The sequence below is a fragment of the Triturus cristatus genome, chromosome 2_1 (assembly GCF_964204655.1).
Source record: "Triturus cristatus chromosome 2_1, aTriCri1.1, whole genome shotgun sequence".
Taxonomy (NCBI): Eukaryota; Metazoa; Chordata; class Amphibia; order Caudata; family Salamandridae; genus Triturus; species Triturus cristatus.
The window spans coordinates 441,421,734-441,442,555 of NC_140581.1; the positions used below are offsets into that span (position 1 = coordinate 441,421,734).

The window sequence follows — 20,822 nt, forward strand, 5'->3', positions numbered from 1 at the left end:
GGACCTGGCTTGGCAGTTCGGGCTGGACTGTTCCCATGAGGCACAGGGTCGAGACTGATTTGCATATGGCCAGGTCTAAACTGGGATGGCATGGTGAGCAAAAGAATGATGGATTTAACCCAAATTTCTTGACTGGGGGTAAATGTTTTGATTTGTTCTGCATTCCGTCCATCAATTGTGTGTCTTTTGCCTATGTAGTAGAACACCTAAATACTTGTGAGTTGGTGGGTTTTCACAATTGTCTAGTATGAACATTTCCACCTTGGATACGACCAGAGATTTTACCCTGTCAAGAAGATAAGTAAATCTGCATCCAAGGCAGGAATGGGAGGAAACATCCCTAATACTGGTGAAAGTGGATGCGGAGGGGTTTCTTCAGAAAGAAAAGTGTTTTCCTGGTGGAGAAAGAGAGTTAGCAAAGTGCCATTGTAGTTATGGAGCGCATTTAAGTGTGTGTACGTGTACACCTATTACAATTATGTATGCAACAATGGTTGACCATTTGAGTAACTGGTCCCCAAAGGGTGTCATGAGAGTCACCCATTCGAATAACCCCTTCTTATTTACTGAAGGGGCATCTCTCTCTTGTAATACATTAGAGGTCTGAGCCGGCTCTGTCCCCAGTGGAACAGTATTAGGCACCCTGAGAACAGTCTCCCTATGGAGGATTTCTTGCATCCTACTGACTATATGGTAAGTCCTTGTCCCTGAAGTCTCCAGGCATACTAAGGCACTCACACCTACTAAGATAACACTCGCAAGCTCCCCCTACTAAGTGCAACGGCCCCATTTCTCTTTTTAATGACCCTCCTGACATACAGCAGTGTCTCTATGTTAGTTCCAATAGTATTTGTACAATGCCTGCCACTGTTTTCTCTGCCTTTGGCCACTAAGACCATCAAGCTCCTGGTGGCTTACGAGGTATGACCTTTCCAAAGTCAGGTATCAGGTAACTGTGAGTTTGAGTGTTTGGAGGGGAGGCCAGACCTTGGGGACTTGAAAACCAGGAATTGCCAAGCAGCAGAGAAATGGGTTCGGTTTTACACACCCAAGTTTTAATAAAGCTGCCCAGGAGAAAGGCTTTCCTCTCCAAATCTCCATAGAAGGAAGACAAATCCAACTCCTGAGACCTAGACAGAGGAAAGAGCCTTTCAAACCAGGCATTTTGACTGAAAACTAAGGACAGTCATCTTCTGTAAAATATTTGTTCTCACATTATTGTGTTTCTGTGTCAGGGCTGTGAACAGCTATTATCCAACAGCAATAAAGGGACTAGACTTTTACCCTGGCTGGAAATGTTACTCCGGAAAAGTGAAAGCTCTGTACAGCGTCTGGACCCCTTTTTCTGCCACAACAATGCACGGAAAGTTCTGAAACAGGACCGTACTCAATGTATATCACCTGTGACATGTTTGGTGAATGAACTGACCTAGGGTTTAACCAAACATCCGCATTTGTTCTTGTGACTGCGCACACCCTATATCTCTCTACCTGCAAGACCATGGATAGCAAAACAGCACAGAAGGTGAGATTACCACACAGAATAGGTACTTGGAGGTTTTATCTAAAGAGTAGAAGATACTATGCAGGCACTATATGCTATTACATGCTTTAAATTCTTCATTTTGTCGTTCATCTACTGGTTTTGAACCTCTCCTGTCCAGCAGGTCTAAAACCTTGAGGTCCATGTAGGCACCCAGGTTTCCCTAGATTCTCTCAGCAAGTGTCTCTCATGATTGTATTTTCCTATTTAGACTCACAACTATGCTCCCATTTTAAATTCCCGCTGTAATGGACACAAATGTGTTTCTTGCTTCTGGTCAACTATTTATAGTTCTGGGCAAGATTTCAACTTGTCCATGATGCCCTTGGTAGCGGGTTTCCGATTTTCAGGCACTGAGATCGATCACACTTTCATAGCTTTGAAACTCAGCATTAGTTCACAGTATCTAACAAATGTAGATGAGAAGAAGCCACTCATAAGAGACAAGCACACTATGATTTGGGCTCCTCATATATCTCAGACAATTTCCTTTACTGGTGCATGTTCTGTTTGAGGATAATATTCTCTTCGCTATTATCAAATGTAGCTACTACCCTTGCCTTGTGGTATAGCATCCTCTGTGCAAGCAGTCGGACTCCGGCCTGCCCTACCTCAGCAGTGGATCTCACGAGGACCCTCTGATTTTCTAGGACCATCAAGATACGGCACCATATCACACAAATGGCACACAGCCGCGTTCTGTGCTTTGTATGCACTTGGCACAGACAAGGGCTGTGCAGCTCATTACAAAAAGAAGCGCCCTTCCTCCACTGCATGCTCTGTCTCCCGAAGTTATGGCAGGTGCTGGAGTGAGTTCCTCAGGGAAACATGGAGTGGTGGCTTCTACTGCGCTTTAGTTTCTGCAGGAAGTAGTCACCACAGAAGGCCATGAGGGTCCCTTTCAGAGGTCACAGTGCATAGGGCACCTGAGAGACATGGACGGACGGGGCCAAAAATGTGTGCTAACCTCTTTTGTGTGACTGGGCCTCTTCCAAAATAGTACGCTTTGGTTGTTACCCTAGTAGGCGCACAGACTCCAGTACCTGCCTGCTAATAATGGTTTACTGAACACTAAGCTGATCCTTCATGAATGAATATAGTGCTCAATAGCCAGCTTTAGGAAACCAATCTGACACAAAGGGTTTCTGATGCAATTGTTGTGTGTAGTTTGTCGGGTTCTTTCGCCATGTCACCAGAAAATCTATGTCAGAAAGGAGAGAGTCCGGAGGTGGGCAGACATCATCGTGGGAAATAGAAGTAAGTTCCTGAGCACACGTATTGTAATAATGGTAAAGGTGTACCCGATAGGTAATGGCACAGAAATCAAAATTTCGTTGTTTTTGAAATTATGGATGTCGACATCAGGTGTATCATATGCAAGGATCTTTTTATATATATTAATCCAGATCAATACAGAGTGAAAAACAGACCAGCCGACACGTGTTTCGTCACAACGTATTACAATTGTGACTCTTCAGGGCTGGGAAGGACACAAAAAATAAAAGGGGAGTAAAGAAAAAGCAAACGGCTGATATAGGCTACTACAGTGTGAAGTGAAATGTGAAGCACACAGGAATACAGTGGAGACCCTATATATGTGGAAAGTACAAGTATTCAGTGACTTTTTCACTGTATAGAAAAACACAAAAGGTGGTGAGGTAACCGTGTAGATAGAGAGTTGAGACAAGGAGAGAAAACGCAGAAGATATAGGACGGACCATATTCAGAAGTAGCTCTACAGAGCGAAAACATACAAAGCCATGTCAGTAATAAAAACCAAAGAAGGTATAGAAAAGCACAATGTTCCAAAAACACCAACCAAAATTTAGGGAGGGTTTAAGACATTGAAGGCACAAGAAAATGACAGTTAATCGACAGTGATTCATGAAGAGTGTGATAGCTACGTGACATGATGGATACAAATTTGCAATTAGTAGAGAGAAGATAATATATTTGTAGAACAATACATAAATGTACGGCGTGACGGTCTCAAAAACATCATGCTTATGGAAAATGAAACAATTATGCAAATCATACGAATCATGTCGTGTTTGTATAGGTAATAGTCACAGAAACGTAATTATCGTAACAACACACATCATTAGAGTAACCATCAAGACGCCTGAACCACACTCAAAGCGCGTCAGTAGACTTACTATCGAGCCACCTGGAACGCACTTAAACTTGAAGGTTAAGCGGAAAGAAACATGCAGAGAGGAATGATAAATCTCTAGAAATATATAAATGTGCGGCGTGACAATCTTAAAAACATCAATAATATGGAAAACGAAACAATTATGCAAACCATACGAATCATGTCGTGTTAGTATAAGTAATGGTCACAGAAAATGATCATAGTAACAAAGCGCGTCATTAGAAAAACCATCAAGACACCTGAACTACACTCAAAAGCTCATCAGTAGACTTACTATCAAGCCACCTGGAACGCACTCCAATTTGATGGTTAAATGGACAGAAACATGCAGAAAAAACCCAGTGAAGAAGCAGACAAACGAAACAGCAACTAAGATGACGGTGAAAATAAAAGTCAAAAGGAAAAAGAGGGATAAGTAGGATCAAACTACCTGTATATCAAAGCATGGCGGTTCTGTAACCTGTACAACAAGGGTAGAGATAGAAGGAAGAAAGATTATTAAAAAATGTGACGAGCACGGGTGTAAGCGTGAGTAACGCAAACGTGGTGTAAGGGTATCTGAACTCACCGAAGAGCCGGTGTTCAATCGGTCCGGGTCGTAGTACGGGTATTGTTGCAAGAAAAGGGCGGAATGTGGGAGGGAATCCTCCCATGTGTCCCCCAGCAAACGGGGAACCAGAAAAGACGGGTGCGTCTTTAAGCATGAAAAAGGTCTATAGGAGGGCAAAAAGAGGAAAAAATTATTAAACGTGGTCCTTCGGTGCCAAAGATTAATGAAGGATGCGTCCTCAGTGTGACCAGGAGGGTATGGCGCTAGGCTTACCTCAGTGCAAGGATCTCGTGTGAGGGATCGGCGGATTCTTCCGTGGTAGGGAAACGAGCAAGGAGAGAGCCGGAAGTTATGGAGAAAGTCACGTGTGGTAGAAGCACAAGAAACTAGAACGTATTGAAGCGTTTCCTTTCGGAAAGCGGAAGTGAGGACCGAAGTGTATGCGGAAATTGGGCATGATAAAAAAAAGGTTCTCAGTGAGTGGTATAAAAATACACCAAGTTCGAAGGGGGGGCAGAATAGAGCTAGTGAAATAGAAACTAACAAAATAATAAGATTAACAAAGGGGAGGAGATTGAGAACAAGAATGTCAGGGAATAGCAGTAATGGAGTGACAGAGTTGCACAGGAAATGGAGTCATAAAGGTATAGTTAACGGACAAATGAGTCTAGAGACAAGAGAATGAAGAGTAAAGAGAATTCAAAAAACATATGAGATAACATACAGTAAGGGGTTTCTTCTAAACATACTTTCAAATCTGCGGGAAAGCATGCACAGATCTAAACAATATGAGAGTCCTGAGCTGATCAGGTTCATAGCATCAAAATTCAGAGAAATAAAGAATTGAATAAATGTGATGTGTGCTGCATAATCAACCAAAACGGTCGAGATCAGAATCGCAGTAATAAGGAAAAGAAATATGCACGAAAGGACAAAGATGATCAATACGCAATAGCTGATAATTATTAACATGTAGATTGTAAAAGAAGCACACATTGATACAGTATTGCGCAAAAAAGTAAGTAGGAACACATCTAGGAACCCAAAAAGTACTGTAACTCATGGTCGATGTTAAGACCCTGTTTCACCGATTGTAGACGCATGATCCATGATGCTTCTTGTCTCCTCAGTCTCAATTCTCGATTGCCGCCTCTAACGTTGTTTTTGGTGAGGTCTATTCCAAAGAAAGATAAGTTCTTGCGTGGTCCCTGTGTGTTGCATGTCGCTATGTGGGAGGGAACAAGATATCTAGCATCTTCATTGTGCATTGCTCTGATGTGTTCACTGATGCGTTCTTTAAGGGATCTGATCGTACTCCCTACATATTGCTGTTTTCATGTGCATTGTAGGATGTACACAACAAAGGTGGAGTTGCAGTTAATGTTGTTGGTAATATCGTATTTAGTACCATTCCAACTCCTGAATTCTTTCGTTCCATTCATAGCCCATTTGCAGACTCCACAGCATCCACATTGGAAAAAACCCACAGTATGTGGTGTTAACCAAGACGTGACAGATGTGGAGTGTGATACTGTTGGACAGAGTCCGTTCCTTAGAGTTCTGCCTCTTCTGAAGGTGATCTGGAGTCGGGCAGTTATACTGTGTTTCAATGATTTGTCAGCTAGTAAAGTTCCCCAATGTTTGTTGAAACTCTTTTGCATTATGACACTGATTGCATTGTAGTCCGTAATGAGCCTCACAGAGCGTTCGTCTGTTTTGGTGTTGGTTTTGGGCTGAAGAGTGGTTTCTCTTTTTATATTGGTTATTCTGTTGGTTGTTTGCGTCGGACAATTGAGATTCTAGCGTGGTAGCAGCTCAGTGAGAGATCCTGAAAAAAGGAGGTATTCTCTGGGGTCTGGCTGGTTGTACTTGAGGGCCTGACATGTACGGTGATGAAGGGCTGCACTCGGGCACTGAAGTGGCAACACAAAAGTAAAATAATATTTGCAGCGCTGGGCGATGAAGGCTGACTATGCTCGTACACGACCGGTAGGGCATCTGTGCTGTTCATACAAAGGAGCTATGCAGGGCTTTAGTGGGCTGGGGCCTGCGTTCTGACAAACAGGTGCTGAGATGCAGGCGCGCAACACCCATTGGGCTCACCGGGCTTCAGCACCCCCCCCTCACGTCGTGTGTCAGCCCGGCTGAGACAGCCTCGCGGGCTGGCGTCCGTCTAATTGCAGCCGGACCCGAGTACTTCACAGGTCTTTAAAAGACCCTAAACTCGTTAATGAGGCTTTTGTTGTGTTTTCACCCCTTCTTACAGCCACTCTGCCTATGGCTGGAAGACTTACCCCCCCCCCCACGAAATCTTTTTACCCCCCCCCCCCCCCCCCGAAATTTGGCTCTACTTGCCCGCCTGCTGAGATGGGTGCTTATCGGGCTCTTCATTTTGCTCTGTCTAAACAAAACAAGCATTTGCAATGCAATAGGTCTCGCATTTATACGAGTTTGAGCTATTGGCATTGTTAAATGACAATGCCTTTTATTTATGTTTTAAAAACCCACACATAAATAGAAGGCATTACCATTTACAGTGCCAATAGCTCAAACTCTTAACAACTGCGAGACCTATTGCATTGCAAATGCTTGTTTTATCATGCCCCATTTCCGCATACACTTCGGTCCTCACTTCCGCTTTCCTAAAGGAAACGCTTCAACACGTTCTAGTTTCTTGTGCTTCTACCACACGTGACTTTCTCCATAACTTCCGGCTCTCTCCTTGCTCGTTTCCCTACCATGGAAGAATCCGCCGATCCCTCACATGAGATCCTCGCACTGAGGTAAGCCTAGCGCCATACCCTCTTGGTCACACTGAGCACGCATCCTTCATTAAGCTTTGGCACCAAAGGACCGCGTTTAATAATTTTTTCCCCTTTTTGCCCTCCTATAGACCTTTTTCATGCTTAAAGACGCACCCGTCTTTTCTGGTTCCCCGTTTGCTGGGGGACACATGGGAGGATTCCCTCCCACATTCCGCCCTTTTCTTGCAACAATACCCGTACTACGACCTGGACCGATTGAACACCGGCTCTTATGTGAGTTCAGATACCCTTACACCACGTTTGCGTTATTCACGCTTACACCCCGTGCTCGTCACATTTTTTTAATAATCTTTCTTCCTTCTATCTCTGCCCTTGTTGTACAGGTTACAGAACCGCCATGCTTTGACATACAGGTAGTTTGATCCTACTTATCCCTCTTTTTTCTTTTGACTTTTATTTTCACCGTCATCTTAGTTGCTGTTTCGTTTGTCTGCTTCTTCACTGTTATTTTTCTGCATGTTTCTGTCCGTTTAACCATCAAATTGGAGTGCGTTCCAGGTGGCTTGATAGTAAGTCTACTGACGAGCTTTTGCGTGTGGTTCAGGTGTCTTGATGGTTTTTCTAATGACACGCTTTGTTACTATGATCATTTTCTGTGACCATTACTTATACAAACACGACATGATTCGTATGGTTTGCATAATTGTTTCGTTTTCCATAATATTGATGTTTTTGAGATTGTCACGCCGCACATTTATATATTTCTACAGATTTATCACTCCTCTCTGCATGTTTCTTTCCGTTTAACCTTCAAGTTTAAGTGCGTTCGAGGTGGCTCGATAGTAAGTCTACTGACGCGCTTTGAGTGTGCTTCAGGTGTCTTGATGGTTACTCTAATAATGCGTGTTGTTACGATGATTATGTTTCTGTGACTATTACCTATATAAACACGACATGATTCATAAGATTTGCATAATTGTTTCGTTTTCCATAAGCATGATGTTTTTGAGACCGTCATGCCGTATATTTATGTATTGTTCTACAAATATATCATTTTCTCTCTACTAATTGCACATTTTTATCCATCATGTCACGTAGCTATCACACTCTTCATGAATCACTGTCGATTAACTGTAATTTTCTTGTGCCTTCAATGTCTTAAACCCTACCTAAATTTTGGTTGGTGTTTTTGGAACATTGTGCTTTTCTATACCTTCTTTGGTTTTTATTACTGACATGGCTTTGTATGCTTTCGCTCTGTAGAGCTACTTCTGAATATGGTCCGTTCCTATATCTTCTGCGTTTTCTCTCCTTGTCTCAACTCTCTATCTACACGGTTACCTCACCACCTTTTGTGGTTTTCTATACAGAGAGAAAAAGTCACTGAATACTTGTACTTTCCACATATATAGGGTCTCCACTGTATTCCTGTGTGCTTCACATTTCACTTCACACTGTAGTAGCCTATATCAGCCGTTTGCTTTTTCTTTACTCCCCTTTTATTTTTTGTGTCCTTCCCAGCCCTGAAGAGTCACAATTGTAGTACGTTGTGACGAAACACGTGTCGGCTGGTCTGTTTTTCACTCTGTATTGATCTGGATTAATATATATAAAAAGATCCTTGCATATGATACACCTGATGTCGACATCCATAATTTCAAAAACAACGAAATTTTGATTTCTGTGCCATTACCTATCGGGTACACCTTTACCATTATTCCAATACGTGTGCACAGGACCTTACTTCTATTTGATGGTGTGGGTTCAACCCACACACTTGCAGGGGCTGTTTCTTTTGGGTTTGTTTCCCCTGACCTGTTAGCACCGTTCTTACCCAGTTTTAGCGACACCCACGACGCACACGCTTGAGCGCCATTTCTTCCTCTACTCTAACGAAACCTTCCATTATTGTTATCATCGTGGGAAATATCTATAGTAGTAGTTGTATGAGAAGAGTGTCAAAAGTTTACACATGTAAACACGGGAGGAAATCAAGGATAAGAGGGGTAGAGAACTTTACAACTTGAACAAAATGACAGTAAAAGGCAATATTGAAGGATGGCTACACCTATAACTAGAGCTAAGCCTTTTAGGTTTGAAGAGGGAAGGCTAGGAGCGAACATTAGAACATATTTTGTTTAGTGACTGCATGGTAAAATCACTCAGCATAATAGTTGAGATAAAAAGAGTACATGAATAAAAAAAAAAATTATATAGACATATGGTAAAGCAGAAAACCAGGATGGATTTGCAAAGTGAACTATAGGCATGGAAGTGGGCAGAGTGCAGGGACCGGCAGATGTAGTTGACCATCACAATCTAAGCTCCTGACATAAGAACCATTTTAAATGCCCTATAAACCCGTAGGATGTAAGGGGATCTTTTAGCAGCAAGTGTAAAATCTTATGAAACTGACTTGGACGCCCTCTGGACTTCCAACTCACCAAGAAACTTGTTTCTCTGCCATAAAAATGCATTTGACAGCAGAAGGACACGGTCATGGTCTACATGTAAAAGTATTGAGCATCCATGAAAACTGCTGAAATCGGACCCCGTAACATGTTGCAAATTCCACTGGATCTGTTCTCATTGAACTACTTTGACAATTCAGAGAATTCACTCTGCTTCTTCATCTGAATGCATTCTGGAGACCTCTGGCCAGCCGTACACTCACAGAAGATGTATTTGTGTTACAAAGTGAACAAACTCAACAAGCACGCAATGAGCACTAGCTACAGTGTAGGGTGTGGAGCAATCGAAAACATTCATATGAGCTTTTCTATATTACCAAAATATGTCTTAGGCTGGAAGCATCCACACTAAAGGAAATAGAGACAGTGATGTTTCCTAAATGGAGCAATGTGAGCTTTGTGTTGCTCTAGCATCTGAACAGTATGGCCGCAAGCTATGTCTATGTATTTAGTTTGTAAAGCACGACTGTTACTCTGAGAAGTGTCCTGGCGCTACTGCAGAAGGGCAATGAGAGGGAATTTAGGAGGGCCGAGCCTAGGGACAGCAAAAAAGAGCAAGCATGTATATATGTGGATATTCATATAGTGCAAACCTTGCTAGGGACAACGTAGTGGTGTACAATTGTCATGCACAAAGTCAACTGTTGTGATCATTCAACTTACCACTTTGCTCTCTGTTTTCCTGTGGCTCTTCCATGCAGTAAACCTGGAAGCAGTCAATGACGTCCTCCTCGCTAACTCGCCAATACGCTGTTATCGATGTGCCAGTAGCCGAGTTGGGTTCCTGGGGCTGCAGCTTTGGGGTATGAGGAACTGAAAACAAACAACTGTATTCATTAGAAAAGCTTAAAATGAAGGAGAATGGCGGATTTAACAAGTTTGTGTTTTACTCTATTTATCAATGCTTGACAAAATATACACTTATCAGCTTTCAACCTTTTAGGCTGAATTAAGCAGAATGCAGTGAATTAATTGATGAGCAAACAGGCGATGTATCACTAGCTCGGTATAGGTCAGACAATATAGCAATCAGGTAGAACAGATAAGGTGTAACATCGACTTCTCCGCAATCCACTGATTGGCAAAAGATCAAATGAGAAGGTTGGAAATGTGCTCCCCTAAGATAACTCCTATGTTTGGAACAGATTTCTATTTACTGACTTATATCATCCCTGTGACCCTTTTGTTGGGACCACTGCCCAATCTAGCTAAAAAGGTGAACATTTTAGTATTCTGGTGGGACAAGGATCTGAGCTTTGAGCCACAAATCATTCTAGACTGGACTATGCCAACTATGCTACTTCAGCGTTCTATCTTCTTTACTTAGATTGCAAGGAGGTCAAAACATGGCATTTAGGCTGTTACACAACATACAGGAGTACGACCGGATCTATGCAGACGGTAAATCCATTCACTGGCCTTTGGACGCCAGGCGCATTCAATTCAAAGCTTTATATATTCACCACAAGCTGCCCATAACACGAGTCCACGTTTCCTTCAGGAATTGCTACCTATGTATTTCTCCTTTGCATTACCTCCGGTTTATTTCCCTTTTCTTTAACTGTCCCACATTTTACAGGAGCTAGAGGAGTGGGCAGTGGGGGGAGCGCCTTCTCTCATGCACTCCACCCTCTGGAATTGTATTCCTCTCCATCTTCATCAGTGAAATAATGATTTACAAGTCAATCAATCTATCAGGATTTGTAGTGCGAGGCCAACCACCCGTGAGGGTACTCAGGTACTGAGAACACTACTGCAGGGGTGGGCTCAGTTGAACAGCCAGGGCTTGAGTCCTTTCCTGAATTCCAGCAGAGAGGATGAGGTCTGGTGCTGAAGTGGGAGCTCATTCTAGGACTTCCCGGAGAGGTAGGAGAAAGAGTGTCCACCACTCTTGCTGCGGCGGATGCGGGGGGTGTGAGCAAGAAAGAGGGAGGCGCGGTGCAGGTGTCTGGAGGGTTGGTGGAAGTTCAGGCGGTGGTTGATGTATGCTGGTCATTAGTTGTGTAGGGCTTTGAAGGTGTGGATCAAAATTCTGAACTGACATCTCTTCTTAATGGAGAGCCAGTGGAGCTTCTTGAGGTGGAGGGTGATGTGTGTCCGCTTGAGGAGGTCTAGGATGAGCTTGCCAAAAGATTGTTGTTCTCCAGGTGTTCTATGAGTTGGCAATATAGTTTGAGTCCTTATTCTGGAAAAGCACAAATTCTGAATTTAAAATGTAACATCATTGTTAGGGGTTCTCCTTCATAATAAGAATTGTTTTCAACCCAAATGAACCCTTTTCACAAGATTAGGATGATAAAAGACTGGTTAAAAAACATGTAGCTCTTATCTAACTCCTCTGTTCCACCAACGACGGCATTGAGTCCTGTGGAACAGGCCCAATATTCTCCCTTCCCCTTTCTTTCAGCCACCCGTATTACCCAACCCCCGAAACATCTCTCCTCTCCTATTTTTATCCACTCCAAAGCACTTACTACTTCCCTGTGTTGCTCCTATCTCCCACTTGCAGATCAGTCCCTCTGTTTTCCGATTTGGTATAATAAACATTTAAAGATCAACAATCGCGCCCTATTTTGGAGGGAATGGATTGATAAAGGCATTATCACACCTCAACACTTGATGAAAGATGGGCCCTTTATGCACTTTTCTGAACTCCAAATCTCCTATGGTTTCTCCTCTCTACACGCCTCTCACTATCCCCGACTTAAGGACGCTCTTACTCATTTCTACCTTCAGGAAAACCCTATGGTTTCACTTGATCAACCATCCCCAACCTCTATTGACTTTTCCACCCAATTTAAAGCTGCTACTATTTATAAGTTATTATCCCACCCCACTAAGATTAGAACCAAATCCAGTTTGGAACTCTTATGGGAAAAAGACTTGGTCCTTGACCTTCCCCTTCATACCTGGGACTCTCTCTGGTCAAAAATTCACACCTCATCATGCTCTGCCAGCACCACACAGACTTTATACTATTTTTACAATAGATTGTTTTTAACTCTTAACGACCTACACAGATTTAAACTATTAGATTCCCCAAAGTGCTGGTCATGTTCCAATAAAAAAGGGGATTTTCTCCATATGTTTTTCCATTGTACTTTAGTTAAATCTTTTTGGTCTCGGCTAATGTTCCCTTTCATATTACACATGTTTTTCTGGGCAGCTATTCTCCTGTTTGGGACCCTCATAGTAATGCTGGTAACTTTATTGACTTATTTTTAGTCATCTCCTTTCAGATCATTCCCACAAATTGGAAGGACACTTCAAACATTTCTTACCAAGCCTGGTGGAATCTATTGAGTCACCACCATAGACTAGACCGTGCTTATGCTACCTCTACAGCTTTGTTGATTAAAAAATATTTGTTATGGTTGCCACTAACTTCTTTTCTTTCCAGATTGCATAACTGAGTCTGCTTGGCATTTACTACTGAGTTTTATCCTTGATCTAATTTTTTTGTGAACTGGTTTTGTTTGCCTCACTCATTGAACTCTTTTTTTTCTTCTTCTTTTCTCTCTTCTTCTTTCTCGTCTTTCTCTCCCTCTCACTCCCATTTCTTTCTTTTTCTTCTTTTTGAGGATATTGTTTTGATATTGTTTTTCTTGTCATATTTCTGCTTTATTCTTATACTCTCTATACATGACTTTGTACTGATGTTTTACTTTGTTTATTACCTTAATAAAGCATTCTAAACTTAAAAAAAAATGTAAAAAAATGTAGCTCTAATATATACCTTGTAGTTTGCATGCAGCTCTTTGATGACAGTGAATAACTCAATGTTCTATATTAGGATTTTGACTTATAAACGACAAGTTACAAAAGGAGCTCTCTTACAGAAGCAGTAACACACTGATCTATTTACATTATATGCGCTTTGTTATCTGCATAATACACGTTCTTAGCAGCAGGCATTTTAATCCTCTGCGCTACCTTAGTATGTGTCAGACTTCCCCAAGACAAACCTCAGGTCTCTTTCCAAAAAGACGATTATTCACCAGTTAGCTTGACATTTTAATTGATGTCTGAAAATTGCTGGAGGCCAGGAATGCGGCAGCAGGTGCTTCTAAAATGAAAATATACATTTTCAAAAATGACGCCCCCACCCCAAGTAAACGCCTGGTGCGGTGGCACCGATCGCACTGCCCTAGTGCCAGCCCTGTGCAGAGCGGCTGTGCATTGAGCAGGACACAGTTGGGTTGTTCGGTGATAGTTGTGATCGGCGTGATGGTGCTAGTCGTGCGTGCAGGAGAAGAGGCAGTGCCGCAAGGTGAAGAGACCAACCATCAACTGGGGCCAGGAATGCGGCAGCAGGTGCTTCTAAAATGAAAATATAAATTTTCAAAAATGACGCCCCCACCCCAAGTCAACGCCCGGTGCGGTGACACCGATCGCACTGCCTTAGAGCCGGCCCTGTGCAGAGCGGTTGTGCATTGAGCAGGACACAGTTGGGTTGTTCGGTGATAGTCGTGATTGGCGTGATGGTGCTAGTCGTGCGTGCAGGAGAAGAGGCAGTGCCGCAAGGTGAAGAGTCCAACCATCAACTGGGGCGAGGTGCGGCAGCAGTTGTTGTTGCAGAGTCCGGGGTCGAGGGCTTGGAGATTAGTGGAGGAATACCTTCAACAGGCAAGACAGCCAGGGATCCTGGTGCTGGGTGCGGTCCAGGTGCAGCTGTGCTGCAGCCTTCATTAATTAGGTCCTGGGAGGAGGAAGGGGAGCTGAGGAGGAGGATGAGGAGGAGGATGGGGAGCTGAGGTGGAGAGTGGGACAGGTGGGAAGCAAAGGAGAAGAGTGGCGGGGAAATGAAACGGCGGGAGAGTGGCGAGGCGGGAGAAGCGCAACAGGTGGAAAAACAAAGAGGCGACACAGAGATTATTAGCAACAGTAATGCAGGACGTTATAATCAGGCACTTACTAGAAATTAACAATACAGGCAAAAATAGCAGCGTTTCAATCAGGTACTTCCTAGAAATTAAATACAGGGGCAAAATAACAGCGTTTGACAATCAGGCAAATGCAAAAAATTTAATATACGGGCAAAATAACACCCTTACAATCAGGTAAATGCTAAAAAATTAATATACGGGCAAAATAACACCCTTACAATCAGGTAAATGCTAAAAATTAAATATACGGGCAAAATAACAGCGTTACAATCAGGCACTTGCTAGAAATTAAATATACGCGCAAAAAAACAGAGAAGCGCAAAACAGCTACAATATGGCAGTCAGCAATCGGGCAACGAGAAGAAGAGGTGGCGCGAAAAAGTGCAGGGTCAGGAGAGGGCATGGCTGTACGAACAGCTGTTTGTGGGGCAGCAGGGAGAGCTGGTGTGAGGACCTGCCAGAGGGCATTGAAAACTGTTCCTCTCCGCTGAGTTCTCCTGTCTTTCTCTATTACTTGTAACACTATTTCTGATGGCAACTGTTTTGTGCTTTACAAATGTTTCAAAGATCCATTCACAAAGGGTCTCAAAGGAACATTGGGAACTGTAGGACAATCATTGATTTGGAGTACTGAACGACATATCATTTATGGATGCAAATTTTCACCAGGTGGACTGAATTGTATTTGTAAATGGAATGCAAGTGTGCCTTAGCGCATGCAACTTTTATTTTATTCCACTGGGAAATGTTTTACCACATGACGAAACACCTTCCACTACACCCCTACTAAATATGAGTGTGTCCCTTTTCAGTCTCATCATTGAAAGGCACTCACCTTTCTATGGTAGGTCGGGAAGCAACTTGCAAGAGGATATGGATTCTCATAAACCTCTGAGTGTCTGGGTGTTCACCTACCTTTGCAGGGTGAGTTACACTGACACCTTCATATTCTCAGCACCGACCTTAAACTTGAAAATGTGTCATAACTACTGAATGGGTAAGAGCACTTTCCTCAAATTCTAAATCTGTGTAGAAGGACGCGGAATGTATGTCTGGACGAACTGTTTCTGCAAACCTAACTCAACCAAAGTGCACAAAAGGTCTTCATGCTGCAAGTGAGCAGGTAGCAACATCACTTTTAGGCGCTAGGAATAACCCACAAGAGGCATGTCAGGAGCCAAGGACTGGAGGAGCATCAAACATATCCAGAGGAACTCTCTCAGTTTGGGTAAATCGAAATGTTTCAGAAAAATGTCTTCGAAGGGGAAAGAGCAGTACCTGTAGTCATTATACACAAATGTTATGCATTTTAATATTGAGATAAATTATATACCCAATGTTATTTAAAGAAAACTGTGATAGCTATAGTACTCTTTTTGGCAAATCAAAATTATTTTAATGAGTCAATGTAAAAATACACTAGAAAAATATTAGCTCATAACACATGTATAATCAAACAATTATCCAAATACCAAATCCAATGCTTACACTACCAGTGAGAGGACAAATTGAAGGTTTCATGTTCGAAGTACACCGAAGTAGGTGCGCTCTAAGCAAATACACAAATGTGCTGGTAATCCAGTCTACCAGGCTTCCCGACTAGGGCGTAAATGAATCAGGGTTACAAGCGGTGCGGCAGTCAAGCAAGACGACCTCTTCCCACTCGAATATCGCTATAAAAAACCTTGTGTAATTCAGGAAGGGACAAAATTTAATATTCAAACGCCAACCTCACTCTGCCCTGCAAAGTGCAAACTCAGAATGCGAAGTAACACCGTACCAGGGATAAACGGAACACCACTGAACTACTATTTCCACAGGTGGTATTACCTCCCTGTATTACCGCCACACCATGCGTTTGGGCTGAAACTCATAATTGTGATACTTGTCATTTTGTCACCAGAATTCTCCTGCTGCACTCTGGCGTGTAGGTGCCTGTGACTAGGTTTTCTCATAGGTTCTGTACATCATGAAGATCATGCATCAGGAACCCGATCCCCCTCCTTTGCTCCATGTAAGAAGAGTCCAGCCTGTCACAGTAACCCCGACCCGCCTGATGCCATGACCTGCTCCACGCTGATGGTCATCCCTAGCTACAGCAGCATTCACCCAGTACCACTGTAGGTGTTCATGCTTCTCTTCTGCATGACACTGCTTACAAGTTAGTTAGACACCACGCAGTGGGTATAGGAAGGGGAGACAGTTATGAGTAAAACATGTTTATTGAAAAAGAAAACGTCAATCAAAAGAAAGAAATTACATTTCAAAACCCTATGCATGTTTGCTATATGCAGTGCGTAAAGGGAAACATGCATAAATCCATAAATTCTATGTACCGAAATCACCAACATGTATAAGTTACATATGCACATATGTCGGCTACATCCGTGAATGCACAAATTATGGCCATATTGAAGTATAACATACGCGTGCTGTGGTGAGAACTGACCTTGTGAACTGGGTGGTTCCTGTAATTCTTTCATTAATAAGCAAAGAATGGTATTATAAGATGTTCTCACCAGCTATGTGCTTCAGCATCTTCTGGTCACTTTGTGAGGAGTTTTCTGCATAATGGTCAAACAGAGAAAATGCGCTTGGCATCTTTTCTAAGGAGAGGGTGTTCTCCATCGCTACCAGGAGCCTGTGGGGAATGACAAAAAGAAGTCACTTTTGATGACTTACAGCTAGCAGTGATCCAAAAATGAGACGCGCTCTCTCCGCAATAAAGAAACGGTCTAACAAAAACTATTGCACTTTTGTGATTATCCCTATTAAAAAGACAGACATTATACATAAAGTACACATCACACAAAACAAGCTGATTAGCACGAAATAAAGTAACACAGTGTTTAGCACATTGGTATTTTAAGCAGCCTTAACACAGAAAAACACCATGCTCACAGTTAACTGAAGGTATATGTATATTCGTCCACACATCTGACCTTCTATGTCAAGTTTGTCACAAAACTCTATAAAAGTATCTACTAAATCTAATTCACTGGTGTACACTCGGTGTGGTCTGTTGCATTACAATGTAATACCACATCTTGCAATACTGATACCTCAAGGTACTTATGGATGGTGGTATTACCGCTACATTCACGAATACTACAACTTGGAAGAAGCTTGTATGGTAACATCATATGTTTTCCATCCACTCTGAGCTGCAAACTCAGTAGGTTGCAGTGTTGCTCCACACAAATTCTGGCCTTTGTAATCCTGATTCGAACGTGAAGTCCTCTTTGCACCTCTCGACCCCCCCCCCTCACCAGGAAGGAGATTTCCAAGGGATTCATATAAGGAAGACGTAATGCCTATTTACCCACTAGAGGTCACTGTTGGGCACAAAGAGTGACTGGACCATATCTCATTTTCCACACTGCCACCAACAGTTGATCAAATGTAATGGCTAAAGTATGGGAAAACAGGAGCCATAAGCAATATATTGAGCCAAATGTTGTTTCCCGATCAATAAAAATGTTTAGGCCTTTAAACTCATAGCACTACCTAAGGCGAAAGGTACCCAATCTCACATCTTCATTCCGCTGTTTCGAAGTTTTATTCATGTTAGAAACGACCCTCTGATAAATTTTCGTTAAAAAAGATATATAAATCCTCTCATGCTCCTCCATGCTTCAGTTAACCAAGAACTCGAAGTCATCAAGTGTTAATGAGAACAAAATGTAAAAAAGTTTATTTAAGACATAACGTCATATTTGTCACTACACAAAGTACTTAGGCAGCACAGATACATTTATAAAATACAGAGTTAAAACATAAAATGGGGTCTCTTATCTATGCCACCGCTAATCATGGTAATTGCTTCTTTATTCTATTATGTTGTGTTTACCGGTGACATAATCCATTCCACAAAGGGCATTATTACTATGTAGGTTGGATATCTATTGCTTAATCCCAAATGTTTTCATTTGACATCTTACCGGCACCGGGGGCAGAAAACTCCAATTCCTGGCAGCACTTGCGGCCCGTGAGCCGCCAACGCTCACACCAGGAGGCGTATTTAGAGGCCCTTCAACTCCCGGGCTTGCCCGGGCCAAGGTCGGGCCCAGCCGCGCCCGTCGGAGCCCGAAGGAGGCTGGGCAACCGCCCTAATAACGGAACCATGGGATACTAGGTCTTGGTCCCACAATCGTCAGGTACTGAGGTGCCTCACGCAGCTTGCTTAGCTCTAATTGTGTTTTGTGGCGCTGTCCATTCTTGATTTTCACAATGAGCAAACGCAAGGGAGTTGTGGGTACCCTGGATGCTTTTATCGTCAGGGCCGAATCAATGCTTAGCCATGAGATCGAACTGACGGAGAGGCGACTATCCTTACACCCTCTATCCCTGCAGAGGCGCTCTTCCTTAGGCCCTATCGCCCTGAGCAACACCCCCCTAACTTGCTCGCCCCCCCCACTGCGCATGGCCAGCCTCGGCCCACCCCCATAATTGACTTGGAAGTATCCTCCTCGGACACTCTAAACAGGCCAAGAATAGCCACAAGTTCACGGATCCTTAAACCCTATACATAGGATACCGAGAATAAGCTGAGAGAGACATTAGGGAAGCGGAAGAGGGGGGCAGGCACCCAAAAATCTAAACAACAGAAGAAGCCTTAGCGAGTCAACCTTGAGGTGCCACAAACCTGCACCATCAGTACTCAAACCGACGCCACTCGACCTGTATCCACATGTAGTGCTCCTGGGTATACCGTGCTGGATATTGCTGGGGGAATTGCTCTGGACACTGTCTTTGCACAACTTAAAGAACTGATTGACAACAGCTTTGTTTTACTCCGGGGTCGTCTAGAACACCTGGACACTGTAATAAGTAAAATGATTAGCCTAAATGGGTCATCACAGACTGCTGCTACTACAGGGGAGGGTTTGGGTATAGAAGCACCTCATATCTTAGCCACAGACCCCTTAGAAAAAGTGTTGGCCAGGGTACGAGCCATTGAGGATCTATTAAGAAAAGACTATGGAGTATGTGCTACCTACCCCTCATATAACCCTTCAGAATGTGTATTGGATGATGGTATTGTGGCTTCTTCTTCCCAGGCTAATCCCTCGCACACTTCAGATAAAGCATCTTTAGGACCGTGAAGTACTATTAGCCTAAAACATAACGATGCTTTAACCCCTAATAAGCGTAGTGAAACTCAACCGCCATCCATTCCTCATGCAATTCCCATGGACAGGGAGGAGGTGAGGTTGAATTTGCCCCCAGAAGCCACCCCACACACCTTAATTTTTGCGAATGTACCGCTTCCTACCCCCCAGGCAAATGAAACATGGGAGGCACTGAGAAACAAGGCTCTCTGCTGGATCGGGACTAAAACCGGGTTAACAGAGGCCCTGTTCGGCGAGTTAAAATGGCGAGAAGAGTAGGATAGATGGGGAGAAGGGAAAAAAGACTCCCCGGCGATTGTATTGTCCTCACTTTTAGATCCCCGAGCATGGTACGCGAGATCCTATGCAGACTCGGTAGCGATAATGTGTCACAAAGAGGAATAAATGTATTACCTCTAGGATACTTTTACCTCCCAAGGAACCATTTTCACCAGACCTTACAGCAGAGACCTAAAATCCCCAATATTTACCACCAGTTTAGCTTACCCTTACAAAATAGATTCAACATACTCCCATCCCTGGAAGACATAGATTGACTTAGTCCCTCAACTAGTCATGCAGAGCAACGCGGGACCATTGAAAATAATCCCCTTAGCCTAAAATTGGTATCCATGGATCTTAAGGAGCCTATTCATAATGACTAAAGCAATATTGAAGTTTTAACTGATAATTCTATCCACCGAAGCCTGGGGCCACCTGCCGATGTCCAGCCAGACAGTGTAGTGGTTGACAATTGTATCGTACCTGGTAACAACAAGCAGGGACTCCGTTCGACAATTGTAAATACCCACCACCCACAACTTTTAATTAATACTGATCACCATTCTAACGTTCTCAACGCTGACTGTGTTTATACTAAGCGCGTTACCGAGGGCGAACTTAGGTCTAGCGTAACAAACATACTTTTTTGGAATGTGGCAGGTTTAACTACTAAATTGTCTAATTCTGACTGGCTTGAATTCATTTATGACTTCGATATATTATGCTTTCAGGAAACCTGGGTAGGTGTTATTCAACATAATAACGGGTTTAAAAAAAAAATCCCCCCGCTGTTTCCTCTAGTCATGGTAGGAAAAAGGGTGGCCTATGTACCTTCATATCTCAAAGGTTGAATGCAAGAAGGGTGGCCCTTGTGGAATCTAATATCTATTATCAGGTTCTAAAAATGCATACTGATAAATCCCATTGTACCGTTCTCTTAAACTTTTACAATAATATTCCTGCCCTGCAAACAAAGGAAGTCTTAAGGCAGCTTCAGGAGGACCTCGCTACTAGCCATGGGAACACAAATAAAGATCTTAGCATAATTTGGGGAGGGGA

General features: G+C 43.0%; 1 protein-coding gene across 1 annotated transcript in view; it reads right to left on the bottom strand.

Annotated features, from left to right (window-relative positions):
• Positions 1-20,822, bottom strand: part of CMYA5 (cardiomyopathy associated 5) — a 351,245-nt gene that overhangs the window by 114,241 nt on the left and 216,182 nt on the right. Inside the window, exons 6-7 of the mRNA XM_085632247.1 lie at positions 16,890-17,011; positions 10,148-10,297 (exon numbers count right to left, since the gene is read on the bottom strand). Of these exons, the coding sequence (XP_085488373.1) occupies positions 10,148-10,297; positions 16,890-17,011 (272 nt within the window). The remainder of the gene's footprint in view (positions 1-10,147; positions 10,298-16,889; positions 17,012-20,822) is intronic.